At 38.9% G+C, this 18,275-nt stretch overlaps 1 protein-coding gene across 2 annotated transcripts in view; it reads left to right on the top strand.

Moving 5' to 3' along the window:
- LOC111870160 (squamous cell carcinoma antigen recognized by T-cells 3) overlaps positions 1 to 18,275 on the top strand; it is a 40,723-nt gene that overhangs the window by 18,793 nt on the left and 3,655 nt on the right. For both annotated transcript variants that reach the window (XM_023862219.2, XM_023862229.2), the window contains exons 7-15: positions 210 to 386; positions 2,331 to 2,499; positions 5,549 to 5,707; positions 8,356 to 8,494; positions 10,261 to 10,450; positions 12,432 to 12,643; positions 12,732 to 12,879; positions 15,206 to 15,339; positions 15,664 to 15,827. In XM_023862219.2, the coding sequence (XP_023717987.1) occupies positions 210 to 386; positions 2,331 to 2,499; positions 5,549 to 5,707; positions 8,356 to 8,494; positions 10,261 to 10,450; positions 12,432 to 12,643; positions 12,732 to 12,879; positions 15,206 to 15,339; positions 15,664 to 15,827 (1,492 nt within the window). The remainder of the gene's footprint in view (positions 1 to 209; positions 387 to 2,330; positions 2,500 to 5,548; positions 5,708 to 8,355; positions 8,495 to 10,260; positions 10,451 to 12,431; positions 12,644 to 12,731; positions 12,880 to 15,205; positions 15,340 to 15,663; positions 15,828 to 18,275) is intronic.

Raw genomic sequence — 18,275 nt, 5'->3', positions numbered from 1 at the left:
CAAACATCATAATTAAAGAACTGCAGTGAGGTTTTCTTCTTTAAAATTTTCCTTAGTTTTGTGTTCAGATCCATTGCTCTCCAAAGAAACGTTGAATGGTCATTTTGCTGTATGTACTTGAGTAACATATGTTAATCTATATTCCATTATAATCCATGAGCTATATCATGCATTATCAATTTTCAATAAAATTTTGTCATACATTTCAGATGTGATGGAGCAAGCATTGTCAGTGGGATTCAGTACTGCAGAAGATTATCGCAGTTTGTGGCTGTGTTATATTGAGTACATGAGGCGTAGAGTAGACTGGGGTACAGATCATCAGTCAACACAGATGGAAGAACTAAGAACAACATTCAACAGAGCCTGTGATCATCTTGCACAGTGTAAGTAATGGGCATTTGGTAGTAGTAATACCATGCTCAAACAGAGCAGGTATTCTCATATAATGCAGAAAATTTGAGCAGTTGGTTGTTGATATCAATCTGTATCATAAACTGACCCACTTTATGCTACAGGCTCTTTCTTAACCAGAGAGTAGTCACATATTAAAAAAAATCTTTTGGGTCTGCCATTGGACTCTGTTGTGAGCTAGTTTAGTTTATTACATCCTGAACCAGTTTCAGTGGGAGATCCTCAATATTGCCTTCTGTTCATCTTGCCAGCTGGCACTGGGATGAGGACTCTGAAGTAGTCAGTCAGTAGAAGTTTTAATGACTGTTAGACATCTATATCCAGGCCTTCTAAGTGGTTTCTTTCAAAATAATAACATATTGGTATATAACTACTGAGAGCTGGAATTGTGGAGATGTCCATAACTAGGCAAGGGCTCGGTAAACATGTTCCTATGGCAATGAATATGCACAGAGCAATAGAGGAACTGTTGGAGACATAGTTTGGTATGCAGTCTATCCTGAAATTATATGGGGAGGGACACACAACTGTATGGACTCTGCTGGCTACAGCCAGCAGCAATTCACCATACCAGATCAGACTAGACCAGACCTATGGACCAGAGCCATTAGACATTAAAGTATTGTTATGAGTCCCATGGGACTTGGAACCAAGCATCACTATGCTGGTCAGGACCAGCAGCAATTTAGCAGGCAGTCAGGTATGGACCACAAGAGTTCCACAGGACTTGGGACAAAGAATCACTGTGCTGTTGAGGGCCAGCAGCAATTTGGCAGGCAGGTATGGACCACATGAGCCCCACGGGACTTGGAACCAAGAATTACTGTGCTGGTGAGGACAGGCAGCAGTACCAACCCTGTGTATCACAGAGTTATTCTTGGTTCCAGGGGCCATGAGACCCATGCCATATTTTTGTGTCTCACAACTCTGACTGAGTTCTGAGATCACTCCATGCACTGATGTCCTGGCTGGTGAATTGTTACTGGCCGTTGCCAGCATTATCATTCTTGTTTTCTGGCTCTGTGAGACCCATGGCCTGTATTTTTCTGTTTCACAGAGTCATGTGTAACCATGTTATATAACCTTGGTATGGGCTGCATAAATAACACAACTTCCAGTGGTTTTTCCATTGTTTCATACATATCTGTGGCCGTGGGAATTTACTGAGCAATTGCCTAGCATTGGATGGCTTCTCAGGCTCTGCTATTCCGGTCATCATGTCTCATTGATCCTTCCTTAAGACTGCTCTTCCCAAGTAGCTTACAGGCATACCACCATTTCTTCTGTTCTGAGGTGGCATAGCCTGTAAGGTCTGCAGTTAACCCAATGAATGGCACTGCAACATCATACAGGTTTCAGTGTTTTTCCTCTAGTTTTGATGGTGTTCAGCCTTCATTCTTTGTGGATTCAGTCTTGTGCTGCTGTACTTAAACTACTCTCTCTTTAGGGGGTGCTCATCTTGAGTTCCACAGTCCTTTTGAGGGTTTACCTCCCTTAGGATGCTTCTGTGACTGGTGATCTGCAGCCATTGTTACAGGAACTTCCCTTAGGTGTTAGACTGGTGTTCTAACCCAAAATGTAGGGAGATGAACATGATCATATCCTGATGCACCACAGTAGCTCTTCTTCATCACCCAGTTGTAGCACACTACACCCCAAATCCATGGTTGCATCATTGGTATGCAAGACTTCCAGTCCCAGGATGATCTTGCTGGTAATAATGGTGATGGACATACACACTCCCATGCGCGCATGCATGCATGCATGTTGCTCACACACACGCACATTAATTTTAACTTTGTTTCATTGTGGATATTTAATTCGATTTTTGTACAGGCATGGGTAGCTTTAGAGGCAGACATGACTGTAATCTCATATGCGTTAAGACTGTCACATTTTGGTCTTTAATATTTCAGATTTTGGCCTTGAGGGTGATCCTGGTTGTGATATTCTACAATACTGGGCTCGCATTGAAGCTGCATACTGTAAGAACCCGGAGGAGTTCCGGCGTTTATGGAGTGACATCCTCAGTCAGGGGCATGACAAGACAGCAGCCATGTGGCTTGAGTACATTCAGTGGGAGAGGTTTGTAAATCTGATTGTAACAATCCTTCAGACAGAAGATCCTTTGATGTTTCACATACATTTATATCTAAATGAAAATGGACTGAATACTGTATGCACACATATATATGTTCTGTAACTGGTCTTCATTTAGTATGCACATAAACTTATATTTACACTTCCAGCTCATTCTGAAATTTTTGGTTATTTGGCAATACTAGCCAGTGGATCTAAAGTCCATGGTAGTGGTCAGAGCATTGCATTCATTTTTTGTTACTTGGGAATTTTCCAGTGCTTCTCCATTAAGAACATATCAGTATTACATTGTTGAGCTGAGTTGCCGTATTGTGCTTTGATGGTTTTACTGTACGCTGCAAAATTATTATGCCCATGCTCTTTTGATTTAAAGTAACATAATCAGCGATGGATCATGAGTTTCTATGGACAAGGTATATTTGTGTACGGTCTTTCATTCTGGTCCGTCACACTAACCAATTAACAATCAAGTTCCTTCCGTCAAATGTGACACTTTTTTAAGTTTTCCACCTCGTCAGCACCTGCCTTACATGTTTCGGTTCACCACGGAGCCATCATCAGAGGCATTTATAGTAGAAAAAGAAATCACCAACACACAAAACTTCACTTTGTCCAAGATAGCCACGTTCCAGTTNGACAACACACGTCAACAACATCCCGAAGCAAAAAGATTGGGCCAAGCGGGAAAGAATTCTAGGGATTTTAAGAATTCTTACTTCAAATAACGAAACATAATTTTACAGAATTAACGACGAATCAAATAAGGAAGCTACTGTGGTGTGTGAAAAACTTTTAGTGAACCGACATTCTGGGTAATTTTAACTATTTGTAATTATTTTAATTAACTGGAACGTGGCTATCTTGGACAAAGTGAAGTTTTGTGTGTTGGTGATTTCTTTTTCTACTATAAATGCCTCTGATGATGGCTCCGTGGTGAACCGAAACATGTAAGGCAGGTGCTGACGAGGTGGAAAACTTAAAAAAGTGTCACATTTGACGGAAGGAACTTGATTGTTATATTTGTGTACGTTCGTATATTGTATTTATTACTCTCTTATTTTGTATAATTCAAAATCTTATTCAGTTTTCCCTCATTATTGCTGTTGATGACTTCATAAAATGTGCCAGTATTTCCTTTGGTATTATTGTTGTCTGTTTTTGTATTAAAATATCCCATTAATATGGACATGTCTGAGTTACTTCGCCTCTTAACTTTTCCAGTAATTTGTAAAATGTTACGCAGTCTTCATCTTTCCATGTATTTAATATAGTTATGTAATTTCTTGGCATTTTCAACCTTGCTGCAGCTATGCATGTGTTCCATGAAATGTGATTATCAGTAATGGATTGGATGATTTGTGTGTCATTAGCATTATGCCATTTAAGCAATCTGTCTTCTTACTACATTATGTTTCTTTTGAACCTTTTAGTATTGTGACATGTCTAACTGTTGCTGGGCAGCAGGAGGTGGAAAGAGTTACCACGAAGACAGACCCTTGATAAATGATCGGTTGCCAAGTTACTCAACAGTGGAAACAAGGTTATGCAACAGTAGAGAAAGCGATGTTTCTCCATGCCATGCCGAGTAGAGCTGAAGTGAGCTGGTTGCTACGCAGCAATAAACACCTTGGCAGCATTGCCCAGCAACGCCTGTAAACACAGTGTTTACGCAACAGTGAAGCAATGTGGGTTTTCCACTGTCTGACTGAGGGTTTATAAGGGAGACTGAAATGCGTAAGGAGAGGGTTAAATTGTAGCAGCCGCCGAAGACAGTGGAAGTCTAACAGTTGCTGAGCTCAGTTGTAGCAACTGTGGATTGTGAAGCCAGATGGAAGACAGTTGAAACATAGAAGCAGTAGCAGGAAGAAGAATGGAACGTGTGTTATACTGAAGATAGAGTGAAGAGACTATTGTGTAGGGTTGTAAAGTGTGTAAACCCGTAACAGTGTTATAAGTATTTGTAGTTACAACTTGTAAGTTGTTAAATAAACCAATTAACAATCTGAACGGCATCTTCAGTAGCAAAATATGTTACAGTACTTTTATTTATTCTGAAGATTGCTTAAATTTTTATCTCCATAATTGTCTTCTTTAAATGGAATTGTGCATTCAAATGAAACCACATTTTTAGAACTTGTGTAGAACAAGGAGCAGTATTTGTAACCTCTGATGCTAGGAAGGGTGATGATATATCTTTATGCATGATTTTCTTACAATTTATGTTTCTTTTATTAGCTGTCTGAGGGCCAGTGATTCTGTACAGATTGGGCACAAGGTCTCCTGTTCCTTAATGTTTTGTTTTAGCGTCCTATTGCACTGATTTTCGTCCATGATATGTGTGCAGTGTCCGTCTTTTAGTGCACTCAGTTTCACTTGTTATTTCACAACATGTTTCGGCACTATAGTGCCATCATCAGGTGCTCCATTTACGTTAATCTATTTCATTTCTTGCCATTATGTCATTGTAAAATTAATTTTTAATTTAATTTATAAGTATTTTTAAATACTTTTTAAATTTTACAATGACATAATGGCAAGCAATGAAATAGATTAACGTAAATGGAGCACCTGATGATGGCACTATAGTGCCGAAACATGTTGTGAAATAACAAGTGAAATTGAGTGCACTAAAAGACGGACACTGCATACAGATCATGGACTCCGGTTCCTTACAAATTCTGGAATCATATGGTGTTGCAGTGATTAAGGACTCCTAAACAGTGACTGTTTAGGTAGCACTGGTGATCTGGCATTGCTGAATCAACAACTCCTTGATGTAATTCTTAAAACATTTTGAGCAATGTTACGACTGGTAGGTTGTGATAATGAATAAAATGAATTTTGTAAATGGTTGACTGGCATTTTTATTTCATGATTCCATTTTTTGGATAGATGGTTCATATTCGTCTGTGTTTGAGTAAATGATGTCCTTCCTCCCCATGTTCATAGATCTGTTACATTTTAATGTTCAGATTCTCTCTTGCTGTCCTAGCAAAGAAGTACTGAAATTATCACATGTTTGTTTGATTCATAGGGCATTTGGTGATAGCAAACACTTAAGACGCCTGTTCGCACGTGCTCTTACATCAACCCAGGACTGGCCTGAAAGCATTGGGAATGCATGGCTTAATTTTGAAAGAGATGAAGGCACGCTGGATTCATATGAATTTTTTATGACAAAATACAAATCAAGGTACGTATGCAGGCTAGTAAAACGTAACGTGAGTTATATTTGATATACAGCAAAATGTTGGTTGCTCATGATAGAACACACCTTAGTTTCCTCCTAATTTGTACCCTATTTTTCGTATTTCAGTCATTAGAGATTTGTTAATATGACAGTCATGACTGAAAATTACTTTGTTTTAGTTTTTTTTTTACTTCACATTTAGGATATTGATGAATTGCAGTATATTGTCATGTGTTAAAGAGACTGTAGACAAGTTCTGGATTGATGATTGGATTTATTGGACATCTTTATGGCTTGTGACTACACTCCACAAATCACTGTCACATGTGGACTAGTTTTCTCAGTCATGTTGCTTGACAGCTGCCTCCAGTGTCCCTCTGCTTCTGGGCTCACATCTTCGCAGACTGGCTTCTGCTGGTACTTCCTTGGGTTGCTAGCTTCCAGGCTGGACTGACTCACAACTCAGAATTGACTCCTTATGTAGCCTTGGTGTGGACTGCACACAAAATACAGCTTCTGATATCGCCACTGTTGTTGCATGTGTCCCTCTTGCTCTGGGATCATGGTGCTGACTGCATAAAACACACCAGGTCACGTGTTGTTATTGTGTTGTTCCATAGCAGTGAACATTTCTTCTGGCTCCAGAATTCTTTCTTTGAGCAAATATGTCACAGTACTGTGGCATATTTACTCAAAGCAAGAAATGTGGAGTCATAACAGTCTTCCATTACTAGGCAGTGGCCCATAAACAACAAGAGAGGAATGGTGATTTCTGCGCAGTCCATGCAAGTGGTTGTACATGCAACATGGAATATATCATGTCTTCTAAGCAACAGTTTCACTGCAACAGAGGAACGGTGTTTTCTGTGTGGTCTGTGCTGAGAAGTTATAAGCAGGACCAGTTACCTTTTGCAGTTAAGCACAATAGACCACTGTAGGTTGTGGTGCAAGGGCTGAGAAGGCCCACCCCTTATACATAGCTTTTGCAGTTAGTGACCCCATGTGGAGGTGGATTCGAATACCTCCACCATAGCCCTGTGGGTCATGGGAGGTGACAAAAAGAGAACCTAGTGCTTGGGGCTATAACTGGGCCACCCTGCTCCTGGGAGATATAAATACGGGGACCTGACCCTCCAGCTTGTGGGAGTCTGGAATCTGAGAGTAAAATATGGTCATGTGTCCTGCTGGACTTGGACCTGAGAATGACTGTTCTGGCGAGGGCCAGCAGCAATTGTAAACAACAGACCTGTCCTCTGATCAGAGAGGGCGACCCACATCAGCAAACGCATAACTGTCTGACAGTAAAAATCTGGTCTTGCATCCCAGATGGGTACTGGTCACAAAGACAGACTGGCCAGCTGACTGTCAGTCATAACATAACTTTGACTTTGACTTCACAGTTAATCAGAGGGCTGCTGTGGCTCGGTCATTGTGAGTTATTGCTGTTAGAAGCTGATAGGTGAGGCTTGGAACCACTTGAATATCCAGTATCTATTTTCAGTTCTTTCCTCTGTTCTTGATGTTTTCCAGTACCTTCATAAAGCATCTTCTTTTTGATTGTTCCATAATTAATTCTAATATCCTTAATATCCTTGTTGGAACCATTTTTTTAAGTGGCGAAACCACTGAAATTGTATATTTTGTAACCTTTGCTAACAAGTTTTCAGTTACTACGTCTCAAAAAATTGTATTTCTAATTCTATCAATTCTTTTTACCCCAGTACTCAGAAACTTCGTAGTCATTGCTTGAACCTTGCTTTTGTTTCTCTATTTTAGGGGTCCATGTTTTGGCGTTATACCAGTTGGTATCAGTTTAAAATTTACTGTATAGATTGCTATGTTGTATTGTTTTGGGTTTCTCTCTGTTCTATACTGTTCCTTTTTTAAGTTGATTTCATTTGAAATCTCAATTTACTGAGCTGTTCAAGAAAACCTGACTTTTTTTTTATAACTAAATGTCTTTTCTATCCAGTTCCTTTTGCCTATATAGATAGTTTTATGAGGAACATATAGTCCTCAGGCTTGATCCATCTGTGATATAGTGAACTTGAACATCATGTTATGTTTTCTTCAGTTAATACACACATGTACACTGTCAATGAATGTACAATAGAGTGAATTTGTTATATCCTGATGATGACCAAGAATGTCAGTGCATATTTCTAAGTTATTCTACATAATAATAATTGTATATAAGACTCTCTTGACAGTACATGTGCATGTCTCTTAAATTATTATTATCATGACGGTTATACTGTATGTGGCAATCAAGTCATTGGTGCTCCTATTTTATTCAGGAGGTCCTAGCTTCAAATGTCATCCTAGAGACTGATTATTCCCACTGAGTTTTTTGGTAGATTTACTCTCTCCCTCTAGGCAGTACGCCAAGAAAGTGGCTTTTTTCTACATTCTTTCAAATTCATTGTGCACTGATGATTTTGCCATTTAATACTATATAATCTAAGCTACAGAAAAGTTCAAGAAACAAACCATAAATAAATACATGAATAAAATATTATAACAGTCATTGTCCTTGTTACCATCACTACCACTGCCACCATCACCTCTGCCTTCATGAAGGTAGATGTGACTGTTGTTCTGCTGCCACCAATGTTTTCTGTTGACATTTGTACTATTACCTTATACACCAGAATGAAAGAGATAAATGACCAGAGGAAAAGAATGGCTGAAGAAGAAGAGAAAACAGTGGAAAAGGGAGAGAAGTGGAAACATGATCATAAGCAAGAAAGGGGCCTGAAACAGAATCCTAGAGTTGCATTGAAAAAGAAGGTATGTTATGTTACCCCCTATGAAAATGAAGACTGATAATTTGAAGAACTGTTGATAATTACGATTACCTTCTAGGTATATCCAAATATTCAAATTGTTCAACATGCACTCATAGTCTAGACACACAGTGCAACAACTTCACCAAATGGGAGTTGGCTCTGAACACACTACATAAAGTGAAGTCTGTAAAAAGTGCTCTGTTTAGATCACTAAATCCAATCAAGACCTTGTGTAGTTGATTTACTCTCTGACTGTGAACTCAGTAGCTTGCTCCTTCTCTGCTTCTCCTGTTCCTCCTGCAAGTCACTCACTCTCTCTCTCCTGACTTGTCCTTGACCACTGGCTCCTCCACTGACTCCTCACTGAACTTCTCTTGATCCAGCTCAACTAACTACTTGACTCAAAACTAGTTCTCTGTCTGAGCTCTCTTTATGTAACTTCAGCGTGGACTCTACACCGTTTCTCACTGTGTCTCAGCTAGGGTTCCCAGATACCCCATTTTCCCTGGATTCTTCCGTTTTTTCACCCAAATTTTGTTCCTCCGTTTATTGTTTACCCAGAGTGGATAATTCTCTGTTTTTTTATTTAAGTCCATTGCGAATTATATTTCATGGGTTAAATTATTATTATTATTATTATTAAATTATTATCATAAAATTTCTGTAAACCTTGGAAAATAACATTGTTATAGATTTCTTTTGTTATGTTGCATTTCGTGAATGTTGGCAACACTTGAGGTTGTAAACCAAAGCAGAGGTTGTTGGTGATAGTGTATTTTTCATTCGTTCAATCTTCGATAGAAAGTCAGTGTCAAGTTAGCAAAAATGTTTGAGGGCGAAGAAGATCCATCAAAGACTCCTCCGCAGAAGAAGTTGAAACATAACCAAATATATCTTAAGAAATGGGAAGATATGTTTTTGTGGGATAAGCCGGGACTGATTATGTATGTTTTATAGCCTGTTAGTTGTGAAAAATGTCGTTATAAACAAGCAATGAGACATTGCTCATTTTTTAATTTTACAAAATCTGGCAGCCCTAGTCTCAGCTGTTATGGTGGCATTTGCCTAGCAAAGGGCTTGGCATTGTTGTGTGTTTATGCAGCCATTGCATAGAAATGGATGACTTTTCTGTGTCTGCTATTCTGGCTTTCATCCATCTTGTATAGTATATTCCCATATGCTAAACTATGTATGTCAGGTATTCAATATAGTTCCAGTTTGCAGTGTTTTGGATTTTTATTATAATGGACTTTCACTGCATGTTGCTAATTGGCAGAAATGCATGGAATGTTGTGTTTGGCTTAATTAGTAATTTCAGGTCAGTCATAGCCAGTCTATGTACTTTATAAGAGGTTCCCATTGTAATTTTTTATTGTGCTGAATGATGATTTAAATATATGCTTAAGCTTCTATCAAGGAGCTTGTTGAATTTTATCACTTAAAGTAGTGTAAGACTTGTGGGAGTAACTACTCAAAGATATCTTTTTACATCATGAAATTTATGGAAAATGTATTTTATAAGAAACATTGAAAAAAATAAAACACTANCACCACATATACACGGCGCCAAATCCCAGAAGACTGCTTTCTTTATTTATGATCTTGTTTTTGATGTACATCCTAGTTCCTAATTTTTGGAGGTGGTGCCTAGATCTCTAGAAAATCTATTGAAGTGTGGTATGTAGTATTTACAAATGGAAACCAGACTAAGCTCATGTTAGTGCAGGAATTTTACCAAGAATGATATTGTGTACATTGTTTTTATAGCATGAAACCGAGGGCAGGTGGGCAGCTGTAGCACCAAAATCCGTAATCACAAAATCAAGTTCAAGGGATGCTACTGAAGCAGAGTGTAATGCTTCAAAAGAGAGTACATTGTGTGCACCTCCACCAGGTTATAGGAAGAGGGAGAAAACTGCTGATGTCTTTGAAGAACCACCTACCAAAATATCTAAACGTATGTCATTAACAGTTTATCGTACCCTATTTAAAATATATTTGCATATTACACCATAATGGCCATTACATGTGCCTATGCATGTCTCTGCGTACTTTTAAATTAGTATACACAGTTCATGAAACTTCATATGAACATCATACCATTGGTGTTTGTGTGAACTGCTGAGGCAAGAGTGTAACTGGTTCTGTGTAAAGCAGAACCCTGAAGTTCTATGTAGTCTTAACAGGACTGGATTTATAATTGTGGCCCCAGGGCAGTCAGAATGTGGACGCCTCAATCGGTAGCAACAACTTTAGGCTATGACAGTTTTTTTCCCTTATTCCTTATAACAACAAAAGATACAAACTAATTTTTCAGGATTTAACAGAACCATATATCTTGATATAATTTTTGGATTCTATTTATGATTTGTGAAGGACTGAGAGCGGCTGACATGGTTGCTTGTCCTTATATCCAACCCTGGGTGTAAATAATGAATCTTTACAACTAGGCATATGAAATTTGATATGGAATAGACCATAAACCTCTTTGTATTGTCCAGACTTTAGAATGTTTACCATCATGAGTCAGAAGTATGCAGGGTAGACTGAATTGCATCACGTTATATTACATTACATTGCATTGCATTGCCTGGATCCAGATTTGGTCGAAATGACTGTAGGATGTGGAATATGTCATATAAATACAAAAACATATATGACTGAAGTTTTCACACAAGAAAACAGTGGTTACACATGGGGCTGTTCAAAAACACATTCACATACGTGGTAGAGTCATTAAGTTCGTGGAATGTGGTTTTATCTCATCATATTACAAGGTATTCACATATACTTATGCAGATCCACGTCAGCCCTCAAAATAGTTGCCGTTGGCCGCTATGCAAGTCTTCCAACGTTGATATAGCTGTCAAATAACTTCACACCATTCTGGATATAGCGAATTTATTCCACATTCACTCTTACACTCTCACAATTCAAAATTACAATTACTGCCATTGACAATATCACAATTACTGCCACTGCTCTTGGCAACTTCACAATCCACACTGTGTCACTCCTAATCACGCACTGTCTCACACACTGCTCAGCCAGTCTTTTATACTGTTCCCTGTTGCCCCGTGTTAACAGTGGTGTCCCCTGTTACATCACAGTGGGAAGTGCTGTTATGTCACCGCGACGGGGGGGACTGTTTACTGGCCTGTTACAGTCATGTCACCGTGGCAATGGTTGCCTGACACCGTTGGTCTTCTGTTACGTCACCGTGGGGGAGGGGGTGTTTACTGAAAGTTGCGTAATGATGGAAGAAGTGGGAATATGTGATGTCACTCGTGAGACCGCAGAGTTCATGTGACCCCCTACTTCCTGTTGCGCCATCCACGTGGCAATACCTTTTGCTGTCAGACGAATTACCCAAGAAAATCATTCCATACTTCATTGAAGAGTGCAAGTAAGCAAAATAAATTTATTTGAGAGTGTCAGTGTTGCTGATATGCACCATAGATCTAACTGCATAACATGCTCCAGTTTAGCTTTGGAACCATCTGATCGATATCTGCTACCACTTTGAAACGTGAAAAGGTTTTGAAGACCGAAATTTAGTTTTTGGGTAGGACGTACCAACTCAAAGACACTAACAAATATATCAAATGACAATATATATATTAAATACTAAATGTGAATACAATGTAAGTCCCTGGAGGTAATAGGCCTCCGGCAATCAACCAGTCAAAATCGTACAGACCAGGAGAAGAGTGAATCGACTGAACAGTTCAAGCTCCCACAACAGAATGGAACACTCTTGTTGGACCTCAGCTGCGCAGAACCAGGAAGTGGAACAGTGGAAGGGGGAAGGTAGTTAAAGGGGGGGACGCCCTCTGACGTAACGCAGACATGGCGTTACACCTAGTTATAATAAATTATGGTGTAAAATAATTAATAGATGTCATTGTAATTAGTTTTTTCTTCAATATGTTTTACAGAGGAGAAAATGGATACAGAACATGGAGTTTCAGTAGACCATGACTCCACTAAAGATAACCGTACTGTGTTTGTCAGTAATTTGGATTATTCTGTGGGTGAAGCTGCAATAAGGGAAGTGTTCTCTTCCCTGGGAACCATCACAGAACTTCGTTTGGTGAAGGACTTCAAGGGTCGGTCTAAAGGCTTTTGCTATGTTGAATTTGGTTCACCTGTAAGTAGTGTATTATGGATCCATGATGGTGTGTATGTTGACAGGTGTGTGTACAGCTCCCATAGTTATTGTATTATACATGTTTCAGGCTGAGGCAGAAGCAGCTTTAAAAAAAGATCGTGAACCTGTTGATGGGAGACCTATGTTTGTATCAAGGTGTAATGCAGACAAACATATGAGAGAGTCTGGTTTTAAATACAATACAACACTGGAGAAGAACAAGCTTTTTGTGAAAGGTGAAATGTTTAGTTTTCTGTGTATGAGTCGTCTTGGTTGAATATTCACTCACTGGCTTCAGATCTCCTTCCTTTCTTCCTCTCTCTGCCTCTACCATAGTTCTCCACTTACCAGAATGAATATTTTTCAAAAGAATTGTCTCCTTGTTTTCTAATTCAAATGACACACTCCACAGTTGGGCAACCATATTTAGAGAATGCCTGAAAACAGCCAATGAGTCAAAGAGTTCCAGTTTAGCTATTTGCTCCTCTGTTGTTTCCATGGATTAAGCTCAACATTAGCACACATATTATTGAATAAAAGTTCTTTCTTTGTTTCTTTGAAGCACAAAAGATCAATCGTGACTTGTTATTTGTATTTTCAACAAACAGAAGTACTTGTTCTTTGCCATGGATATGATTCCATTCCATGTCAGCATTATGCAGTATATCCAGGGCTTGAGGTGGGGTGGGATGCCATCCTGGTTCTTTTCTAAATGGCTTAAAAGCATCCCGTTACTTCTTTGGCAGTAAATGCAATGTACAATACCCAGGGCTTGAGGTGGGGCGGGATGCGGCGGGATGGCATCCCGGTTCTATTTTCATTCCACCTCAAGCACTGAGTATATCATAACTAAAACTTTAACCTTTTGATGTCTAATGGTTACTCTGAAGACAGTCCTTTAAATCCTGAGGCAGCCATATAATCAGATTGGTGATGCTGACTCATGCCAATATTGAGGAGGTAATTTCAGTAACCCAATCTATGTAAGACACAGTCAGGTTCCTCTTGCACATTCTTGTTGTTTGATTCACAATGCACTCTGTTGCAAATACTGATTGAAACTGTGGAACTTTGTTGTGTCATGGGTTTCTCACAGTGAAGATTTCATTGTTCTGCTTTCCACCAAATATTATTTAGGAACTTGACTATTTCTGTTTTTAGAACTGTTGCTCACATGTTATGAACCTGCCAGTGGAGAAATGTTGCTGTTGGAGTGGTCAGTGGCAGATTTAGTTCATATTTGATGATACTGTGTTAGTTGTGTATCACTATAGCCATCATCCTGTGAGGAAAAACTGTCATCTGTTATAAGTTAGTGGTTGTTTCTACCAGCCAGCAAAGAAATTGTTAGATAACTAAATGTGCTGTACGCCCTTGATACAGAACAAATAGTAGCAACTTAGGTATTTTGTAACTGTATCTACCATATTGTTACATGTTAGTGACTAGACATGGGATTTGGATTGATAATTGGATTTATTTATTGATTGGTTGTAAGTGTAACTACAAATTAGTCTCACTAATCTATTCACTCTTCAAATCGCTATTAACACACACTGAGTCTTCTCAATTTGTTCTGTCTTCATTAGTTATTGCCTATTAGTAGCTGCTAATAATGGAGATTCCTCTGTTTCATTCTCACTTTCAACCATCAACTATGACTGCTGACTTGCAGCGCACTGCTAATTGCCATCTGCTGACTGATTTGCCTGTGGTACTCGTTATATAGCCTTGGAATGGACCGCATAGAAAACAGCATTTGCTGCAGTTCTTCTGTTTTTGTGTGCATATCCATTCCTGCAGGAGCGTGTTTACTGGGCTGTTGCCTGGCATTTGCTGCCTCTTCTGGCTCCACTGTTCATCGTTTCAGGCATCATGCCACACAATATAATTTGAAACTGATTAAAAATTTTAGTATCTAGGAACAACAGTAACAACCAGAAATGAGTTGATAATGAAATTTGGAGAATAAATTTTGAAAATTCAGAAAAACGTATTCTGAAGAAAAGTATGTACAAAATATAGGTTTTGCCAACTTTCTGTATATGTTCGATATGTGGTCTCTTACTTTGAGGGAAGAATATAAGTATATATGTTTGGAGGCAAAGTATATGGGAGAAGTTCTGAATGTAGGAAGGCTGAGGTAATTGGGCAGTTTAGGATACCATATACAAATGAAATTTTTCATTTGTACAGGTCATCTGATACACTGAGGACAGTGAAATGTAGGAGGTTATAATGGCTTGGGCGTGAAGTTAAGCTGGGAGTGTCAGAATATATACTAAGGTTTTGCAGGATAATTTTGTGGATAGCCACTTGAAAGACCAGAACGGAGATAAGGAGGATAGTATAGGCTGGATATCAGGCAAATTCTCTTTGAGAAGGGAGGTGAATGGAGCTGGTTTCAGATGGTGTCTAATGGCAGCTTTTATATTAGCAATGTTGAAACTTCGGAATCTGCCACTAGAACACAGATTTCATCCTACAGCCTGTGCTGCTAAGTGCCTCCACCTGGCATTTATTTTAATATAAAGAGGAAGTAACACATTTTTTTCTGTTCAGGTTTGCCTGTAACTGTAACAAAGGAAGAACTTGAGGATGTGTTTAAATCATATGGTTCACTGAAGGATGTTCGAATTGTCACTTATCGGAATGGACATTCAAAAGGATTAGCATATGTTGAATACCATGATGAGGTTTGCAATGTTATTGTATTTTTTTTAATCTTAACATAACAATTCTTAATACTGTGTACTGAACACAGATTAATTTTCTGTACACATGCTTTTCTTACTGCATGTCATGGTGTTTTACCACTTTTGCTTCATGTTTGTATGATACCTAGTTTATATCCATAATAAATTGGGTTTCTTCATCCTTTCTAGGATAGAATTGCATGTTATTTACATTTCTATTTGTGTTTATACTTCATGGATCATTATTCCCCCATCCAATACAATTTTCACTTGATACATCATAGAAGCAGATGTTTATGGATAGTTTGTGTGATGAATTTCTAGGCAGCTGCTGCACATGCATTAATCAAAACAGATGGAATGACGATGGGGGATCGAACTGTCTCTGTGGCCATAAGTAAACCACCTGAGAGAAAGAATAACCCAGGGGTTACTGCACGGGCTGCCTCCATCATGTCCTTGGGAGGAGGAGCTAGAGCTTTTGGCGCGTAAGTAATGTTCACTTTTGTCCAACTTTTTCAGATGGTGATCATTTGAAACAGGAATTGGATTGTATAATAACTTAATAGGAAATAACAAAGCTATTAGGTTTTGGGGTCTTCTGCATGCATAAGCAAAAATTTAAGTTTTTCTGTTTTAAATGAGATTTACATATGTTTTATATGAAGAGTTTTGTCACTCTTCTAAAATACATCATTTACTTGTGCTGACAGAGGAAGAAGCACATTTTTGGTAGATATGAGAATCCAAACCTTTGAACTTTTAACTTTGCCTTCAGTGTGACTATGAACTGGGAGAGTCTTGTAAGGTTTCTGATTTTGGACTCTATCCATCATCTGGTATATATGACAAAAGACATAAGTTTCAGAGACTGGATCTGTCTCCGTACTCAGGTGGATTGGGCAAGATAGACCTGGACCAGTGATTGAGACTAGCTCTTTCTAACGGGCCCAACTGAGTAGGTCTATCTTGCCCCATCCACCTGAGGACGTAGACAGATCCAGTCTCCAAAATGTGGTTTTTGTCATATATACCAGATGATGGATAGAGTCCAAAATAAGAAACCTTACACTTCTGTACAGCATACACCATTGTCAGAATCCTTTCAAGTCTATTTGGGAGAGTCTTGCTTATTTTATTGACTGGAAGCAAATTAAGAAGGTACACAGACTTATAAAGGCTGGAAATAGTCTGTTTTGTAATACCCATAACAAGCCAAAGAGACCATGTACCATGAAGGATGATGATGTTGAGGAGGAGGAAACTTTATAGAGTCTATCCTGTTGTGCAACTACACAGATAACACCACATCAGCAAGGGGCAACATAAGGACCAACATTTCAAACACCCAAATTTCCATGTCAGTTCAAAGTAACCATGGAAGATACAAGAAATTATGATCAGATTATTCATACAAAAAGTATTAAATAACTATTAAATAAGACAGCAAACAAGAAATAATATGAAGGACCCCCCCCTCCTTCCTCCAACACATCAACACATGACTGGAGGGTTTTGCACAATATCTAAGCACAACACACAGAGATACTGGGTTTTCGGACTTTGTCCATCATCCGGATTCCAAATAACTAAGGGGAAAAAAAAAGTTTTGGAAACTGAATCTGTTTCCATCCTCAGGTGAGGGAAGACACCTACTCTGTTGGGTCCCCTAGAAAGAGTTAGCTCTGTCTATTTAGAATCCGGACAATGGACAAAGTCCAAAAACCCAGTATCTCTGTGTGTTATACACCATCGTCTGAACCCTGTAGTATCTAATCTAAGCACAACAACTAGCCAGCATTCATATATATTGTAATGGATTTGATCATCGCATTGCCAGGCAACAGCTCTGTAAACATGAATACAGATGACAATAGAAGGGAAATTGTGTTCTCTATGCGGTCCATGACAGGCAGGCACATGGAGCTGTAGGAAGTTTATTGCCAGGCAATGAAGCTGTAAGCATGCATCCACAACAATGGGAGATGGTGTTTTCCATGGGGTCTATGCAAAGGAGTTATTTGAAAGATGAATGGAGCTACAAGCTACTGTATGCAACAGATCACAAGGAGGGTTTTGTTGTTAGAAAACTCGAGTGTGGTCTCAGCTCAATGGAGACCTGATGTGAGCACTGGAATATCAAAATTAATGAAAATAAGACTCAGGGGATCTACTTCTCTCATAGTCATCGTCCGCCTATGTCTGATCTTACATTGAATGGAAGATATATTCCATTTGTAAATTGTGTAAAATATCTTGAGTAATCTCTGATAGGAGGTTTACATGGAGATTGCACATAGAAATGATTGAAGCCAAGGCCTTCAGAACATTTATAAGATTGTATTCCCTATTCAGAAGTGAGCGATTAAGCGCTAACATTAAGCTAACCCTCCACAGAGCTCTCATTAGATCTGTAATGACTTATGCTAGTCCCGCCTGGGAATTCACAGCAGATATTCATCTAATGAAACTGCAGCACCTACAAAACGAGGTTCTCTGCACCATTGGCAATTTTCCAAGGCACACACTGGTTTGCGATTTACACATGGCTTTCAGAATTCTGTATGTATATGATTATATAACAAAATTATGCAGGCAACAAGCGGAAGTCATACAGAATCATGATAATGAAAATGTTGCAATATTGGACAATGCGAAGCCCGACATAGAAAGTATAAGAGGCTTAAACTTGGCGGCGGTCAAGCATATGACCGTTGAAGTGAGTAGACTGTCTTTGTAATGGAAGCTACTAGAAATAAGGCATAGTCTGCTGTGCTGAGCCTGGACTGACAGAGGCCCTTTATATATTTAATACATTCATTATCATGTTTAACATGTAAAATGTAAATATCCTTTACGTTATGACAAATGACTTACTACTGTAGACAGTGACTCTGACAAAAGACAGACCCATCCTCTCGTGAGATAGGGTGCCC

The sequence above is a fragment of the Cryptotermes secundus genome, unplaced genomic scaffold (assembly GCF_002891405.2).
Source record: "Cryptotermes secundus unplaced genomic scaffold, Csec_1.0 scaffold1314, whole genome shotgun sequence".
Classification (NCBI taxonomy): domain Eukaryota; kingdom Metazoa; phylum Arthropoda; class Insecta; order Blattodea; family Kalotermitidae; genus Cryptotermes; species Cryptotermes secundus.
Note: the sequence above shows the minus strand (reverse complement) of the source record. Positions and strands in the feature narration are given on the sequence as shown.